The sequence below is a fragment of the Ranitomeya variabilis genome, chromosome 1 (assembly GCF_051348905.1).
Source record: "Ranitomeya variabilis isolate aRanVar5 chromosome 1, aRanVar5.hap1, whole genome shotgun sequence".
Lineage (NCBI taxonomy): Eukaryota > Metazoa > Chordata > Amphibia > Anura > Dendrobatidae > Ranitomeya > Ranitomeya variabilis.
In genome coordinates this window covers 95265796-95284999 of record NC_135232.1, presented here as the reverse complement: position 1 = coordinate 95284999, position 19204 = coordinate 95265796, and the positions used below count along the sequence as shown (strand labels likewise).

At 42.6% G+C, this 19204-nt stretch overlaps 1 protein-coding gene across 3 annotated transcripts in view; it reads left to right on the top strand.

The window, feature by feature from the left end:
- The window catches only part of CENPK (centromere protein K), a 71555-nt gene that overhangs the window by 36834 nt on the left and 15517 nt on the right, over positions 1-19204 (top strand). For 2 of the 3 annotated variants that reach the window (XM_077286200.1, XM_077286209.1), the window contains exons 6-8: positions 4835-4881; positions 12185-12267; positions 12866-12964. In XM_077286200.1, the coding sequence (XP_077142315.1) occupies positions 4835-4881; positions 12185-12267; positions 12866-12964 (229 nt within the window). The remainder of the gene's footprint in view (positions 1-4834; positions 4882-12184; positions 12268-12865; positions 12965-19204) is intronic. The other variant, XM_077286219.1, reaches the window with a different exon arrangement.

Sequence of the window (19204 nt, the reverse complement as noted above, 5' to 3'; positions counted from 1 at the left end):
TGCCTCACATTAATGGTCTTGTTGCTGAGAAATGTTATATTCTGTCTGTATATTAATGATTTCTTCCAGTCTCAGGGTTGTGCGGTGCCTGGAAGGAATCTCTGCCTCCTGTTTTCGTTACTAGACTACCCACTCCCATCAGCGTCAGTTATTGTCCCTGATTCCCGGACCTGCGCCCTGCACTTCCTCAGAAATACATACTTCATCTTCCCTTGTTTGGGCACTGCATTCAAGGATCTTCTGCGCAGGCGCAGATGACTTCCGCTCCAGTGACCTCCGGTGTGCGTGCCGATAAGGTGCTCTCCCCACTTCCTCCCTGCATAGTCTTTGCTATGTACACATGGTTCTTAGCTATGACTGTGCAGGGGGGAAGTTGGGAGAGCATCTTATTGGTGCGCACACTGGAGGTCACAGTGACGAGCCTGCACAGAAGATCCGAGTGCAGTGCCCACAGAAGGGAGGATGAGGTATGTATTTCTGAGGGAGAGCAAGACGCAGGTGCGGGATTCCGAGCCCATAACTGACGCTGATGGGAGAGGGTAGTATTGTAATGAAGACAGGAGGCAGGGATTTCTTCCAGGCACCACACAACCCTGAGACTGGAAGAAATCATTAACATGCAGACAGAATATAACATTTCTCAGCAACAAGACCATTAATGTGAGGCATACAGGTAGGACCAGTGTAAAATTTCTATCACCTGTATGCCCATATTAATAGACCATATACGGGGTGACAGTTTCCCTTTAAAGTTTCAAAGCTGTATTCTCGCAAGCAAAACTAGATCCTTTTTGTATATCATTCCCAGAAAACAAGAAATGCTTAAAGAAGTTTTTCACTTTTTTTTCCGGCTCTATTTGCGGTTCTTACCCGTGCTTCCTCTGCTACTGACCCCAGTCTTTGTTGACCTATCGGCAGCAGTGATGTCACAACTACAGCAGCCAATCACTGATCATTGGATTCAACAGTGCTGGCGAGGTAGACAGCACGTCACCCCTGCAGCTGTGTCTCCAAATCCTGGGGTAGTGGCAGAGGCAGGGGTGGAGTAGTAGGGAGGGGGTTATTAAGGAGGATGTTATTTTTTTTAAAAGAATGCCCTTGGAGTTAAAAAAACTTAATGTGGACAACCCTTTTAAATTACAGCTGGGCATGGCAACTAACAAAAATATTCTCCTAGGTAATTAAAATGTTCTGGTGTCTCTCAGTGGTGTGTGGTGCCATCCTTTTCAGCAGTCGTGGCCCCAGAATGTCAGCACGACGATTCGCATGGCTCGTAGATTCCTTCCTCCGGAGGGTTCATCTGAGGGCAGTAGTACTATGGGGCATTGTGAGAGGAAAGTGATGGACGGCACTGTACAGGTATATGGACGATTGAGGCAGTGCTGTGGGGCAATTTGGCAGCAGAGGCACTGCTGGTGGAAAGTGTTAACTTGGGGGAACTATTTAGGGATGGTGACAAATACAGGTACAAAGGGGTTAATAGTGACAGCAGAGGTTTGATGATTGCCCTGTTGTGGTACTTTTTGGGCACTGTATCTGCTTTATGGCAGTATGGTGACAACGTCATGTCTGTATGAGCACTGCAAGTACGGTGGAAGGACTCGGTGCACTGCAGCAGGAAAAGCTGTCAGTCACTGTAGGTAAGGAAGCAAGACTCACAGGCTTTATCTAAGAGTCCAGCATCTAAACAGCATTTGTACATGAAATACTGAATTAGAACGTAGAATATAGAGTCAATATAATCGAAAGTGTTGGCTCCCTTTAAATTGTTCCAGAAAATGAAGTATTTTCCCCCACAATTATTGTAATTACACATGTTTTGTTTTATATGTTTGTTTCCTTTGTGTGTATTGGAACAACACAAAAAAGAAAAAAAGGCAAATTGTACATAATTTCACACAAAACCCCAAAAATGGGCAGAACAAAATTGTTGGCACCAACAACATAATATTTGATTGCACACTCTTTGGAATAAATAACTGCAATCAATCACTTCCTATAACCATCAAGAATCTTCTTACACCTCTCAACTGGAATTTTGGACCACCCTTCATTCGTAAATTGCTCCAAGCCTCTCATATTTGAAGGCTGCTTTCTCCCAACAACAATTTTAAGATCTCTCCACAGGTGTTCAATGGGATTTAGATCCGGACTCATTGCTGGCCACTTCACTTTAACTCTCCATTGCTTTATTTCCATCCATTTCTGGGTGCTTCTTGAAGTTTGTTTGGGGTCATTGTCCTGCTGGAAGACCCAAGAACTAGGACGCAAACCAAGCCTTCTTACACTGGGCTCTACATTTCCACCTAAAATCCTTTCGTAATCTTTCATGATGCACTGCACACAGCCGAGGCACCCACTGCCAGAGGCAGCAAAACAATCCCAAAACATCTTTGAATCTCCACCATATTTGACTGTAGGTACTGTGTTCTTTTCTTTGTAAGTCTCATTCCATTTTTGGTAAACAGTAGAATGATGTGCTTTACCAAAAAGCTCTATATTGATCTAATCTCTCCGCAAGACGATTTCCCAGATGGATGTTGGGTTACTCATGTTCATTTTGGCAAACTGCAGTCTAGCTTTTTATGTCTCCGTGTCAGCAGTGGGGTCTTCCTGGGTCTCCTGCCTTAACATTTAATTTCATTCAAATGTCGATGGATAGTTCGTGCTGACACCGATGCACCTTGAGCCTGCAGGACAGCTTGAATTTCTTTGGAACTTGATTGGGGCTCCTTATCCACCATTCGGACTATCCTGTGCTGCAACCTTTCCAATAACCTTTCCAAACCTGTTTCAGTACACACAAAGGAAATAAACATGTGTGTAACAAAACTTGTAATTGCAGTAATTTTCTGGGAGAAATACTTAATTTTTTGTAACAATTTCTAGGGTGCCAACACATTCGACCATGACTGTATACACCCCGAGCTGTGGGGCTACCCCTTTGTTCTATACTGCCCTCAGAATTCGGAACTACACAGAACATCGCTGAAAGGTCCACCCTAAAGGGAGTCTGTTACTAAATGTTTGCGATCTCATCCTAAAGTAGCGTAATGTAAGGGGCAAAGACCCTGATTCCAGTGAAGTGTCACTTACTGGGCTGGTTGCTGATATTTTGATAAAATCCGTGTTCTATTTGATGCAGATTTACCAATTTTCTGAATGCTGCGTGAAATATCACACAGACCACTGAGTGGCAGCAGAGTCGGCAGGTTTAATGCCCCCGTGCTAGAACAGGACATATGGACAATACCAGCTGATCATGTATGCATCCCAACAGGCACGTGTGGACATGACGTTGCCTGTGACACGCACCTCCCTAGTACAGAATTGGGTACCGCTGAAGGACCCCTCAGAGTCTGTAATTACTGGTTATATCCTCAGGTTATATAATGCAATCATAACTTTGCAGAGGGATTAGGAGGGCCCAACGCAGACGATGAAGCTGCACATGTCCATCTGTTTCCCTGATCTGTTTGAGCATCAGAAAAATGGACATTAAATATTACGTTACAGGATCCATTATTTTTTTTAAGCACACAAAAAATGTGGTTTGTACTGCTAAAAAAAATCCCCAGCTAAGAGTCAGACTGGAGGAGTGGATTCTTCTGTTTTGTTTTAGTTATTTTTTGCCTTAAAGGGGTTGTCCGATCTTAAACTACAAGTCTATGGTCACTGTATGTGTCTGCAGACTTGTGAATCCTCACATCGCGCGTGCTGAAGGAGCAAGGCTGTGCCCATCTAGTTGGCATGTGACCGCATGTACGCAAATTGCATATTTGCGACCACAAGACAACCCGCTCTCGGCATCGGAGAACAAGTCTGCAGTGACAACATGGAGGGACTACAGACTTGTAGATTAACACCAGAAAAGCCATTTAAAGTCCATGAAAATCGAATCAGTAAAGACGTTCATTTATTATGCTTTCTGACGGATCGGTATTTAAGTGCTGCACATGCCCAGAAAGCTGGAGGTGTTCAGAGACCCCTCTAGTAAAAACTGATCCCTTCAAAGCTGAACAAAAATGGATGCAAACTGATACTAAAGTTTTCGTTTTTAAAATGGATCCGTTCCATACAGATCTGAAAGGAACAAGAAGAGTCTGTCCGTTCTCCTGACATGTCGGTTTTATTACATATTTGCATTGCCCATAAGATTAATATTCTGGAACCTCTTTTCTTCCATCCTGTAGAAGTATGCGTAGATTGACATCTGGGTGTTACTATTTGGGGGGTGTCCCTGCAGATTCAGGACACTGGTAACGCCCAGTTGTTCATTTATTCATGCATTTCCAGGAGGAACAATAGAGGGCCAGACACCAGAAACAGTTGTAAGGAGAGATGCTTTATGGGGCTGGTAAGCATTGATGGAAGCTGACCTGTCGGGAGGGCTGCTGGCCCCTCGTCACGTGTGTGTGTCCCCCGCAGGTCACTCACTTTCCACTGCAGCCCCTGATGACCTCAGTGCTGCTAACCTGTTTGACACATACATACATTTTTGGAGACAGTAATGGTTTTTATTGCGGCATGGATTTCATCAGCTTCCACCATCTAAGTGATTTGCAAACGAAAGTCCCATTAATCAGTTTTTCCTCGTTCATCCCGGAGCGTGTGGTCTGGAAAATCACAGCCACCTAGCAGCGTGAAGGACCGAGCGATAGAAGTCCTTCATTTTCCAGGTCAGGTCCAGCGCTGCGGCCGGTGCTGTCATTCTTGGCTCCGCGCTCGCCTCCTGATTTCACAGACAGTCGAGGAAATTGAGAAGTCGCCTTCTGTCAATATGTCGCTATGGAAACGCAAACATTAACCGCTATTTACTTTTTTTGTTTTATAGTCCTCTCCAACAACCAGGATATTTTGCTCGTCGCTGGAAAAGAAGAGGTAACCTTCTCGTTGGATTTCCTATAAGCAGCCTGTGTTACTGGCAGTCGCGCGCTAGGAAGGATATGAACCTTTTTTTTTTCCTGTTAAAATACTTATTGATTAGGTTGTCTTTTCCACAGGATCATTTCTATAAGAAGAGCCTGACACAACCTCCTCGTAGCCGTCCAGCTTGTAAACTACCCAGAAAACATACTGCGCCGGCTGACGTCAGCATCGCAGCCCCCCGCTATAACAATGCAGTGCGACACATTAATGCCGCATTAGCATGAGCTCATGTCACAGTTCATAAAGATAGTGTTCGCTTTTATTAGCCGTGGAAACAACCTGAGGAAACCTGGGAGCTGTCAGAGTCTATGATATCATGCCTCCTAGTCACTGCCTGCCGGACAGCGTCTTATTCCCCGGGAGCTAGAGTTCCTTCACTTCTACAGGAAAGATGGAGAATCAGAAGCTCCTGCCCTGGGTATTAGATGTGAACCAGAAGCGGGGAAGTGAGCATGATTGTAGGAGACGCAGCTTAGTTTGGGAAGTTTCCAAAACTTTATTTAAAGGGAACCTGTCAGGAGATTCGTGCTGCCCAAGACAGGTCCCCCCTGCCACCATCTTTCAACTTCCGTGAAATCCTTCCAATCATGTAATATAGCAGTATATAGAAGAAGCAATCAAATGAACGCAGGTTCAAATACCTTAAGAGAATTATAACATAAAGTAAAAATTAATTAAATTTTTTTTTATATATTTTTTTTATATTAATTTTTTTTTTTTTGCACAAAAGTTTGAATCGCACCCTTATCCCATTTTATTAATAAATTTAAAAAATAAACATATCCAATCTATGAAAAAAATAAAAATTACTGGTAACTCCATGAAGAAAAAAAAAAAGTTTTATCAGTCACTGCACATAATCTAAAAAATGCAATAAAAAGACATTAAAATTAGTGATGAGCGAATATACTAGTTACTCGAGATTTCCCTAGCACGCTCGGGTGTCCTCCGAGTATTTTTTAGTGCTCGGAGATTTAGTTTTTATTGCCGCAGCTGAATGATTTACATCTGATATCCAGCATAAGTACATGTGGGGGTTGCCTGGTTGCTAGGGAATCCCCACATGTACTTATGCTGGCTAACAGATGTAAATCATTCAGCTGCGGCAATAAAAACGAAATCTCCGAGCACTAAAAAATACTCGGAGGACACCCGAGCGTGCTCGGGAAATCTCGAGTAACGAGTATATTCACTCATCACTAATTAAAATGTCTTATGTACCCTACAATGATATAATTAAAGACACTCAAGCCGTTATACAAATCTACTGATGAAGGTATAAAAAAAGTTTTACAGATCTCAGAAAATGGTTTGCTTTTTAATTTTTTTTTTAAACAAAGTTCAAAACTTTTTTAATTACTAAAAATACAAAAAAAAACCTAAAGTTTAGTGTTGCAGTACTCCTACTGATCTAGAGAATCATGTTGGCGGTCTTTTTTTTACCGTACAATGTACAGAGTTGAAAAAAAAAAAGAAATCCTTTTTTTTCCCCAGTACATTATATAGTAATGTGAATGGCGTCATTCAAAATGAAAACTGGGTGTTACATAGGTTGAAAAAAAGACTTGGAGCGATCAAGTTCAACCTATCGCTAGATTATTTATACACCACAATGCCATTGATTGTGAGAGAAGCATCCAGCCCTTTTTTAAAGGGGATGTGTCAGCATGTATTCTCAGAGTAACATGATGTAGGGGCAGAGACACTGATTCTGGTGATGTATCACTTACTGGGCTGTGTTTTGCCGTTTCAATAAAAGCTGTGTTTTATCAGCAGGAGATTATCACTACCGGACAACTGGTCCTGTGCCTCCCAGTCCAACCACACGCCCAAGAATAGATTAGCAGCTCTCTGTCACTATACAGAGTGCACAGAGAGCTGTGGTGTGGTCAAGGTTGAAAACCGAGCTTTGCTAAATCCGCAGCAGAGAAAATTGTGATTCTATCATAACTGCTGCACCCAGAAAGTCGTACATCACCGAAATCATGGTCTCTGTCTCTACACCATGCTGCTGTCAGATTACATGGCAGAAACCTGTGGACAGATTCCCTTTTAATGCTGTTATAGTGTCTGCCATTACTACCTTTTGTGATCGGGCATTCCACAGTCTGACTGCTCTAACTGTAAAGAATCCTTTCCTATTTAGCTGTGTCTAAAATTTGCAATGGGCAGAACACCATACTATGTTATCTCTGCTATCAGGCAAAACAGAGGATTGGCCAGTAGAAGTCCGATATGGCTTTATTGTGACTTTCCTCAGCATACATTACATTGTGGGTAGATTCCTCCCGACAACCTCTAGCTACTGGCAGCTTGTGACCTTATATTTGCGTGTAACTTGCCTTTTCTCCTGTGAGTTTTCTAGAAATCCGTTTCCTAACTGGAATCCTGAGTATAGATTGTGCTGGCGATGGAGTAAGATTCCTGCTCAGCGATTACTGGCAGCGATACTACATCTGGCCCGGGGAAGGCTCCAGGCTGGTCAGACCTCGGATTGACCGGTCTCTGGAGCCGATCCAGTGTCATGAGTCATTACCTCTGACATCCGTAATGGGCCTCACTACATCAAACTTTAAAAGCCGCATTAACGGCCGTCCCGAAATAGAGCAATAAGTAGGTGGCTCATGACGTCAGCCCGAACGCCTATTGTATGATAATTGGACGTTTTTTCCTTTTGCTTTATGTACTGCTGACAGATGTCGCCCTCTCGTTGGTGAAGTTCTACCCCGCTCAGGCCAGAGGGGAAAACTTGATTATATTTAATTAAACAAATGGACAAATTACTGAGACCTTTTCCAAAATGTTCTGTTCTATTTCCATCCGCGCACCACCTTTTCCTATAGCCGATTCTTGTGAGATTTCTTTTCTAACCGTATAACCTTTTATCATTAGTCTCAAGATGCTCGGTTAACACCGTAATGTCTGGCAATGGATGATATAAGTACATAGGTTTCATTTAAAGGGCAAGTAAATATTTACAACTCATTCGTTTGGTGATCTGAAACATTGAAGTGTGAAAAATATGCAAAAATCCGGAAGGGGGCAAACACTTTTTCACACAACTGTAGTTGATTGGCTCTTGTTTATGGGTAGAAAGTGGTCTCCGTAAATGAAGCATGACCCCCGGGCTTCACAGGATATTGCTAACTTCGCCATGCACTGTACTACTGAAGTTGAACAGTATAAGGGTCATTCAGAATTACAATAATAAAGATAGAAAACATTTGTTATGTATTAAAAACAGATGCCACACGGATGTACAAAACAGACTCGCTGACGAAAAACAGACTGTTTTGCCCGCGCTCGTGTGAACTCGTCCTGAGTTCGAATTATCCCCTTTGCCCTTTACAAAAATAAGCAAAAAAAAAATATATATATATATATAAAATTAATCAACTCATATAGTAGACAACATATAGAAAGGGAAAATAAATCATGCTGCCATTATTGTCGCTTTTTCCATCATTGCACCTTCTACAAAAAAAATGCAATAAAAAGCTACCGAAACATCACAATGGTACCAATAAAAACTACAGGTCAATACGCACAAAAAACAAGCAACAACATAGGTTAATGGATGGGAGAATAAAAAAAATTTTACAGGTCGACACAAAACAATTACCGGAATCGAATTTCTTTTTTTTCACCACTTGGATTTTCCCCCTGTTTTCCACTATATTGTACGGTTAAGTCAGTGGTGTCATTGAAAGCTACAACTCGTCCTGCAATAAACAAGATCTCATATGTCTGTGCCGACAAAAAAGGGAGTAAAAAGAAAGTTCTAAAATGAAAATTGACCACAAGCGACAACAACTGCACTTAAAGACAATCTGTCAGTAAGATCATCCCTCCTAGCCAGTGTGAGACATGTAATGACTGACAGTCTTCTCTCCTGATCTACATGTGTAAGATCATCCCTCCTAGCCAGTGTGAGACTTGTAATGACTGACAGTCTTCTCTCCTGATCTACATGTGTAAGATCATCCCTCCTAGCCACTGTGAGACATGTAATGACTGACAGTCTTCTCTCCTGATGTCATGGTCTGCTGAGTTTCTGGGATTAGGTGGTTTTAGGGTTAACCTGGATGGCCTCACTCTGGTATTCTCGGAGGCTTCTTATAGCCTCATTGTGGGGCCATTCCCTATCGCTTATACTCTGACCCTTGGCCGAGTGTGTTTGACCCTGTTGTGCTCTGTGCCTGTGCTACGTTACGTCTGTCTGGTTCTGATTTGGCTGTGTCCCTGTTACGAGTTTTGCCTGCCCTTTTTGTACTGTGCTGCCCTCTCTGTGTATGACCCCTTGGCTACTTCCTGACTACCCTCTGCCTGCTTCTTTTGTACTGCACTGCCCTCTCTGTGTATGACCCCTTGGCCACGTCCTGACTACCCTCTGCCTGCTTCTCTTGTACTGCGCTGCCCTCTCTGTGTATGACCCCTTGGCCACGTCCTGACTATCCGTTCTGTCTAATCCCTTGGTAACTTTGTCCTGTAGTTACCTTTCTAGGAGTTTTCCTTCAGCTCCTAGCTCTCTGGAGCTTAAGCCACACCCTCAGCAGTCACGTGCTTCAGGTCCTGTTTGTCTGAAGCACACATCTTCACCACTGCTGCCCCGCTCCACAGGTATCTTTGGGCACAGTTTGTTTTACTCAGGACATGCGCATTCGCTCAGTGAGCAAGTGCAGTGCGGTGTTCCTGACATCTGATCTACATGTGAAAGATCATCCCTCCTAGCCAGTGTGAGACATGTAATGACTGACAGTCTTCTCTCCTGATCTACATGTGTGAGATCATCCCTCCTAGCCAGTGTGAGACTTGTAAAGACTGACAATCTTCTCTCCTGATCTACATGTGTAAGATCATCCCTCCTAGCCAGTGTGAGACTTGTAATGACTGACAGTCTTCTCTCCTGATCTACATGTCGCACACTGGTAACGCAACCTTTCATATATAATGAGCTCTGGAGTACGATCCTTGGGGAGATCTATATCCGGCTCATAAATCTTAACATGTCATATAACAAGATCATTTACATATTAAGAAAAACATGGATTTCTCTGGAATTAAACATCGGATCTCAGATATCAGTATATCATTTTATTCTGCTTACTGAATGTTACATTTTGATGCTATTTTAGATTTAAAAAGTTTTTTTTTTTTTTTTTACGTTTTGCTATGTTTCAGTTTGTGCAGGGAACGTGAACCTGCAATCGTTCAACCACTTACACTATACAGTCAAGGGCGAAAGTGTTGGCAGCCATGAAATTATTCCAGAATATGAAAAACATTATTGCAATTACACATTTTGTTATACACATGTTCATTTCCTTTGTTTGTATTGGAATCACACAAAAAAAACTGAGAAAAAAAGGCAAAATGGACATAATTTCACACAAAACCCCAAAAATGGTCCATACCAAATTGTTGGCACCGACAACTTAATATTTGGTTGCAGCCCTTTGGAATAAATAACTTCCTATAACCATCAACAAGCTTCTTACACCTCTCAACTACAATTTTGGATCACTCTTTTGCAATCTGCTCCACGTCTCTTATATTTGAAGGCGCCTTCTCCCAACAGCAAATTCAATATCTCTCCACAGGTGTTCAATGGGATTTAGATCTGGACTCATTACTGGCCACTTCAGACCTCTCCAGCGCTTTGTTTCCATCCATTTCTGGGTGATTCTTGAAGTATGTTTGGGGTCATTGTCCTGCTGGAAGATGTATGACCTAGGACTCAAACCCAGCTGGGCACTGCATTGCGACCAAAATCTTTTGGTGATCTTCAGATTTTATGATGCCTTGCAAACAGTCAAGGCACCCGGTGCCATAGCAGAAAAACAGCCCCAAAAGATTTTTGAACCTCCACCATATTTGACTGTAGGTATGGTGTTCTTTTTTTTGTAGGTCTCATTCCGTTTTTGGTAAACAGTAGAATGATGTGCTTGACCAAAAATCTCTACCTTGGCCTCATCTGTCCACAAGAAGCTTTCCCAGAAGAATTTTGGCTTACTCACATACATTTTGGAAAACTGCAGTCTAGCTTTTTTATGTCTCTATGTGAGCAGTGGGGTCCTCCTCAGTCTCCTTCCATAGCTTTCATTTCAGTCAAATGTCGAAGGATAGTTTGCACTGACACTGATGCACCCCGAGCCTGCAGGACAGCTTGAACTTCTTTGGAACTTGATTGGGGCTGCTTATAAACCATCTGGACTATCCCGAGTTGCAACCTTTCATCAATTTGTCTCTGCCATCCACAGAGATTACCTACAGTGCCATGGGTTGTAAACTTCTTGATTTTGATATTCACTGTGTACAAAAGAACATCAGGATCTCTGGAGATAGACTTGTAACCTTGAGATTGTTGGTATTTTTCAGCAATTTTGGTTCTCAAGTCCTCAGACAGTTCTCCTCTCCTACTTCTGTTCTCCATGCTTAGTGTGGCACACACAGATACACAATTCAAAGATTGAGTCAACTTCTTCCCTTTTTTCTGGTTTCAGGTGTGATTTTCCTATTGTCCATACCTGTTTCTTACCATAGGTGAATTTGAGACTTGCCATAGGTGAATTTGAACAAGCATCACGTGCTGGAAACAAAGATGCTTACAAACAGTTTTGGAAAGATGCCAACAATTTTGTTCAGACCATTTTGGGAATTTTGTGTGAAATGATGTCCAATTTGCCTTTTTTGCTCAGTTTTTTGTTTGTGTTGTTCCAATAAACACAAGCGAAATAAACGTTTACAGCAAAACGTGTAATTGCAATAATTTTCTGGGAGAAATACTTCATTTTCTGGAAAAAATTCAACTTTTGAGGATCACTGTATACTGCAATGCAAATATTTATCAGTATACAGTTTAAATCACAGTCTGCTATGAAGCTCGGCCTGTGGCTAGGCTTCATAGGAGTACCAAGTTGGCAGGCTGTGGGGTCAATGAGTGTTTTGGGTGCTCAAGAATTGGCAACTTCTTTCTTTAAATGTCCATGTCAGAGATTTAGCAGCGGCATATAAATAGTTAGCAGTGATCGGAGCTGTCTGCTGTGTGTGGAAGGAGCTTTGCTTCGCACACCCTGACGTGCTCCATGACAGATATGTCCGTTGTTGGGCGTTAAGGGATTAAACTCGCATTGGGCATGAATTTTCATAAAATCGCACGCACACAAAACATGGGAAAATGGACATGTTTTATATATGATGCATATAGTATACTAAGCCACTGGATATCATTTTTTATTGCCTTCTCTCCTTGCAGTTGCAAAATATCGATCGAGACGTTGAGATGATGCTCTCTATTGTTCGGGCTGAGAACAAGAAAATGAAGAGTGATCTTGAAAAGTAAGCACTTGAGTAATTCTGCGAAAATGAGAGTTAGTTTGGTGTTTCCCAGTAGAAGTGTAAAATGTGTAACAGGCCCCTCTGGCAGTAAGGTTCTCCTGAGACCACCACAGATCTTTGTGGATTTCAGCAGCCTGATATGATGTATTCGTCCTCCTTCGAAATAAATCCCCACTTCTGTGAAACGCGATGGCCATATGGTCACCATCCTGAGCACATGGAACCTGTGGATGTTCCTCTGGGCACAGACAACTTCTTTAAAAGTTAACACCTGGAAGCCATACTTGCAAGAGACAGACAGGAATGAATGTGCTGCCCTAGGCATATACAGCCCAGTTTGTCTACTGCTTGTAGCTTTTGCAAGAATAAATTGGCAACTAGATAATACCTTTACCCCATTTATTCGTATTTACACACATTGACTTCAGATATTCAGTGCTGACTGCAGGTCAACACCTTCTTGGCAAAGAAGTATGGTAACGCACCGTTATCAATGTATTCATACATTTTCAGGAGGAATAACAGAGGGACAACACTGGTTATTTCATCAGATTTTTACTATAACAGAATAAAGTTGGCATGCTCTTTTTTTCCCCAGACAAAAAGAGTGGCTGGCAGAACAAAAAGAAGTATTGAAGACCCTTACCGACAAAATAGAGCAATTGAAACAAGAAAATGAAAGTTTTTCTGAGATAAGGTACCAGCGTACCGTGACAATGACCATCTCGTACATTTCTGTTCTGCTTCTATATTCATCTCTAAGGCTACTTTCATACTAGCGTCGTTCGAAGCACGTCGCAATGCGTCGTTATGTAGAAAAAATGCATCCTGCAAAGTTGCCCACAGGATGCGTTTTTTCTCCATAGACTTATACATAGCAACGCATTGCGATGGAGTGCCACACGTCGCAACCGTCGTGCAACGGTTGCGTATTGTTTTGGCGGACCGTCGGCACAAAAAAAATTACATTCAATTTTTTTTGCTCGTCGTGTCCGCCATTTCCAACCGCGCATGCGCGGCCGGAACTCCGCCCCCTCCTCCCCGGACATTACAATGGGGCTGTGGATGCATTGAAAAACTGCATCCGCTGCCCCCGTTGTGCTTAATTAACACACTGTCCGTCGGCTGACGGTTTGCGACTGCCCGTACCAACGGACTAGTGTGAAAGTAGCCTAACCCCTTCACGACATGCGCCATACTAGTACGGCGCATGTCATGTCTCCCCCTTTGATATGGGCTCCGGCGGTGAGCCCACATCAAAGTCGCGACATGTGCGCGCAATAGCGGCGGTTGAAATCGCGATTCACCCTCCACTAGATAACCTGTTAAATGCCGCTGTCAAACTCTGACAGCGGCATTTAACTACCACTTCCGGCCGCGCGGCCGGAGATGAGTGCATCGCCGACCCCCATCACATGATCGGGGGTCGGCGATGCGTCAGGATGGTAACCATAGAGGTCCTTGAGACCTCTATGGTTACTGATGCCGGCCTGCTGTGAGCGCCACCTTGTGGTCGGCGCTCATAGCAAGCCTGCATTTCATCTACATAGCAGCGATCTGATGATCGCTGCTATGTAGCTGAGCCGATCGAGTGGTGCCAGCTTCTAGCCTCCCATGGTAAAAAAAAAAAAATGTTTTTAAAAATATGAAAAAAAAAAAATAAATAAATAAAAGTTTAAATCACCCCCCTTTCGCCCCATCCAAAATAAAACAATAAGAAAAAAAATCAAACCTACAAATATTTGGTATCGCCGCGTTCAGAATCGCCTGATCTATCAATAAAAAAAAGCATTAACCTGATCGCTAAACGGCGTAGCGAGAAAAAAATTCAAAACACCAGAGTTACGTTTTTTTGGTCGCCGCGACATTGCATTAAAATGCAATAACAGGCGATCAAAAGAACGTATCTGCACAAAAGTGGTATCATTAAAAACGTCATCTCGGCAAGCAAAAAATAAGCCCTCAACCGACCCCAGATCATGAAAAATGGAGACGCTACGGGTATCGGAAAATGGCGCATTTTTTTGTTTGTTCTTTTTTAGCAAAGTTTGGAATTTTTTTTTCACCACTTAGATAAAAAATAAAAGATAACTTAGATAATAAAAAAATCAGTTTTAGCATTTAGTGAAGCTATCAAAAAAAACAAGCAAAAAACAAGTGTGGGATTGCACTTTTTTTGCAATTTCACCGCACTTGGAATTTTTTTCCCATTTTCTAGTACAAGACATGGTAAAACCAATGGTGTCGTTCAAAAGTACAACTTGTCCCGCCAAAAATAAGCCCTCACATGGCCATATTGACCGAAAAATAAAAAAGTTATGGCTCTGGAAGGAGGGGAGCGAAAAACGAAAACACAAAAACGAAAAAGGGCCGCAGCAGGAAGGGGTTAATAAGTACACATTTGTCTTCTATATTCAGCACATTTGTGGACAATTTTTTGTTAAGTGCAAGTAGTTGGGGTTAAAAATCATTTGGGTTTCATTCAAAATTTTGCACCGTTTGATTTTTGCAGGCTCTTTGTTTTCCTGCTCATTCAACTTTGATGTGGTCTGTGGTCACGAATCAGCTGAGAGGAGCTCAGAAAAAGACAGATAAAAGAGTGAGAAGCCTCATAGCGAGCTAACTGACGGGTTCTCTGCTAACTCATGCTACAGCCAACAACAGTCTGTATAACACAGAAGCTATAGAAAGCAAACGGTGATTTTTTTTTAATGAAACCCTAATTAGCTCTAATTATTAGCATTTAAGTAAAAAAATAAAAATTGAAAAAAAATGTTGCCCGGAGATGGACAACTTTTAAATACTATTTACGTATACAGCAAAATAATTTGAGAATGGTGTCAGCTCTTACTATTTTGTAATGAAAGTCATAAGGAGTCCCAGGGTCGTGACTGTGTCCACATTCTGCTTATATTCAGAAATGGACATCCCAACAAAGTGACAGCTGCACACTGACTTAAGATCCTACTCTCCGACAAATGACAGCGCTTTAACACACCAACATAATCACTCACTTTTTTTATTTCTACACCGTGTGCACAATTATTAAGCCAGTGACTATTTTGACTAGATCATCATTTTTATGCAGAATTTCCAACTCCATGTTGTATAACGTGAATGTTTATTGGACGGCGTAGATCAGGTGATGTGTATTTGTGTAATGAGGATAGTGAGGCCTAAGGATACATCACCCTTCCCCATAGTGTGCAGAATTATTAGGCTATGTGTCCACGTTGCAGAATTTTCCTCATCAAAACCGCACACCCTTGCCAGGGAAAACGCTCTTGTTTTTGTCGCATTATTTTTGCGTTTTTGTGGCGTATTTGTCTCGTTCTTCATGCATTCCAATACAACTCTATGGCGGCGGAATCGCTGCGATTAATGAACATGCAGCGTATGCGGAAAAATGCGGCGGAAACGCTTAAAAAACCCAATGTGGGCACACAGCCTTAGGCAGCTTGTTTTCCTTAAAGAGATAACTGACAAAACTGAAATTTTGAAGTAAAAAATTCTTTCAAGTCTTACAGAGAACACAATAGTTTTGATTTTGCTAAGATATTGGGGTGTGATCACAGAACCAGGAAAACTTTTGTTGCAAAGAGTCAAGCAGGATAGCAAAAAATGTGTAGGAAAAAAAAAAAGACACACATTAACTGCCAAATAGAAGAATCAAACGTGAAGTGACCAGGAAGCCATTATCCTCCCTGGAGGCCCAGAAGTACAAGGTGTTCAGTGCTCAGAGACATGGCCAAGGTGAGGAAGGCTGAAATCCGACCACCGCTGAACAAGACACAGCACGGGAAATGTCAAGACTGGGTATCAGAGAACCCGAACTGTAACGTTTGGGGTTCGTACCGGACACCTAGTGTCCGGTACCGAACCCCGAACACAGACTTTTAACAGGATTTCCGGTTTGCTGTTCAGGTTCGGATGCTTAATAAAGTTTGTTGAAAGGCTGCAGCCCAGCCAGTCAATAAGCTTTTAGGTTGTGGGCACTTAATGAGCCTTCACAGTCATGCCAAGTATTGGCATGGCTGTGATTGGCTGGCGCCTGTATAAATGCAGGATAGCGAGTGCCGCTGCCATTCTGCTCTGATTAGTGTAGGGACAGGACGCAGCTGGAGGGTAGGGACAGTATTTGACTACGCACTCTGCCAAAAAGCCTCTTTGTATACTCTGCACGTGTCTGAGTGGGAGTACTGTGCCAAAAAGTCGCTATGAGTATTTTGCCGTTAAGCCTCTCTGTCTACTTTGCACCCCCTCCTGTGGGAGTAGTGTGCCTTTAAGCCTAAGTGTGTATTCTGCACCCTTGCCTGTGGGAGTAGTGTGCCTTTAAGCCTAAGTGTGTATTCTGCACCCTTGCCTGTGGGAGTACTGTGCCTTTAAGCCTTGGTGCGTACTCTGCCCCCCTGCCTGTGGGAGTACTGTGCCTTTAAGCCTCTGTGTGTATTCTGCAACCCAACCTGTGGGAGTAGTGTGCCAGAAGCCTCTGTGTGTATGTAGTCTGCACCCTCGCCTGTAGGAGTACTGTGCCTTTAAGCTTCTGTGTGTACTCTGCAACCCTACCTATGGGAGTAGTGTGCCAGAAGCCTCTGTGTGTAGTCTGCACCCTCGCCTGTGGGAGTACTGTGCCTTTAAGCCTCTCTGCCTACTCTGCACCCCCTCCATTGGGAGTAGTGTGCCTTTAAGCCTAAGTGTGTGTTCTGCACCCTTGCCTTTGGGAGTACTGTGCCTTTAAGCCTTGGTGCATACTCTGCCCCCCCCCCCCCCCCCCCCGCCTGTGGGAGTACTGTTCCTTTAAGCCTCTGTGTGTACTCTGCAACCCTACCTGTGGGAGTAGTGTGCCAGAAGCCTCTGTGTGTGTGTAGTCTGCACCCTCGCTTGTGAGAGTACTGTGCCTTTTAAGCTTCTGTGTGTATTCTGCAACCTGTTCCCAAAAGCCTCTATGTATATTGCAGCCGTGTCTGTACGAGTAGTGTGCCTATAAAATAGTTATATTCTGTCGCCATGTCTTTCAAGTTTGTGGGGGAAAAAATAATTTTACTCTACCGCTTTGTTTATACGAGTAGTGAGTCTATAGAGTTATTTTACTCTGCAGCAGTCTCTTTTCAGTTTGAGGGCCCAAAAAATAATTTTAAACTTCTGCTGTCGTTTTGCGAGTAGTGTGTCTAAAAAATAATTCTACTCTGCAGATGTTCTCCAGGGTCTTGGCTAGCCCCAGTAGCTGAGACCCCATAGATTTTCCCACTCTGGGGGGCGCTACAGCCTTATTCCCGATCGCTGTTTTAAAACGGCAATGAGGGAATAAGGCCTCTTGACTGCCACCGCTTTAATGTGTATCGCGGTCGTTAAGGAGTTAAAGATGAAAGAATAATGACATGGCCACTTCTTCACCTGACCTGAACCCTATTGGAAACTTGTGGGCCCTTCTTACACGAGAGATTTACAGTGAAGGAAAACAGTCACCTGTCTGACCAGTGTCAGGGAGGCTGTGGTTGGTGTTGTCCAAAAAGTTGATCAACAGATTAAGAAACTGACAGACTCCATGGATGGGAGGCTTATGATCGTTATTGAAAAGAAGAGTGGCCATAATGGTCACTGATGTATTTTTGGAAATGTCAGAAATGTATTTTAGTACATTTTGGGTTGTTTGGTTTTTATTATCACTTTATCACATGAAAATAAACGATTGTGATGGGAACATTTTCATTTTTTATTGCATAATAATTCTGCACACATACTGTAGATATTCTCCTAAGAAAGACTGAAAGTTACCTTTACTTTCTTAAATATTTATTTACCTTTTGGATGGTTTAACAGCACTGTAGTTGTTCAATAATAAAAATAATCATCAAAAATAAACGTTGCCTAATAAATGTGCACACAGTGAAAATTAGAACCGTGCATTTATACTAAGTAAGTCCTATAAAAGGGATCACTGAAAATACTGAAATCAATTTTACCACACGAGGGAACAACATAAAAAAAAATCCTGAATTATTGGTTTTTGTTCGTTCTGCCTCACAAAAATCGGAATAGAATGTGATCAAAAATTGTCATCTGTCTGAAAATGCTACCAATAAAAATGTTAACTTGTCCCGCAAAAAACAAGCCCTCACATGACATAAAAACCTGATATAAACCTGGTATCACTGTAATTGCACTGACTCAAAAAATAAAGTCACCTAATCACTTTTACTGCACGAGGAATGGCGTAAAAAATAAATAAAACCAATTCTTACCTGCTGTTTTGTTAATTATACCTCCCAAAGATCGTAGTAAGGCTCAGCTCACATTTATCTTGTGCTTTGCGCTGAGCGCTTACACCAGGGCTTCCATGTAAATCTCTGAAATACATGATTCAGACGGAACCTCCGGTGGAAGATTTCCTATGATGAGGCATATGGAGGCACTGTGGACGGCATAGCACCAGTGATCCGTAGTGTCCATCATTTTAGGATTGCCTAATAGTGCTGTCAGCCACAGTTTTGTGCACTTCTGAAAAAAAGGACAATGCTGAACAGACGCCAGACGGAGTCCAGAGTTATTCTGCTGCCTCATTATAGTGAAAGGATCCCTCAGGGGTTTCACCTGAACCACGTCACTCAGAGATTTAGATGGAAACCCCAAAGTAAGTGCTCGACGTAGAGCGCCTGATAAATGTGATCCTAAATGTTATGTAAAATTTTCCTAACAAAAGCTTCAACTTAATCCACAAAAAAAAGTGCCCACTCAGGTCCATCATCTGTAAATGGAAATATAGGGGGCTTCCACGTTACTGGTAGCACAAAGGCTCTGGAAAAGTGAAATGGCTCCTCGCCCCTCAAAGACATTCAGCAAATTCTGCACTCCCAAATCCAAATGCCCCCGTCCCTTCTGAGTCCCAGTGTGCCTAAACCACATATGGCTCCCACATTTGGCATTTCTGTTGTGATGA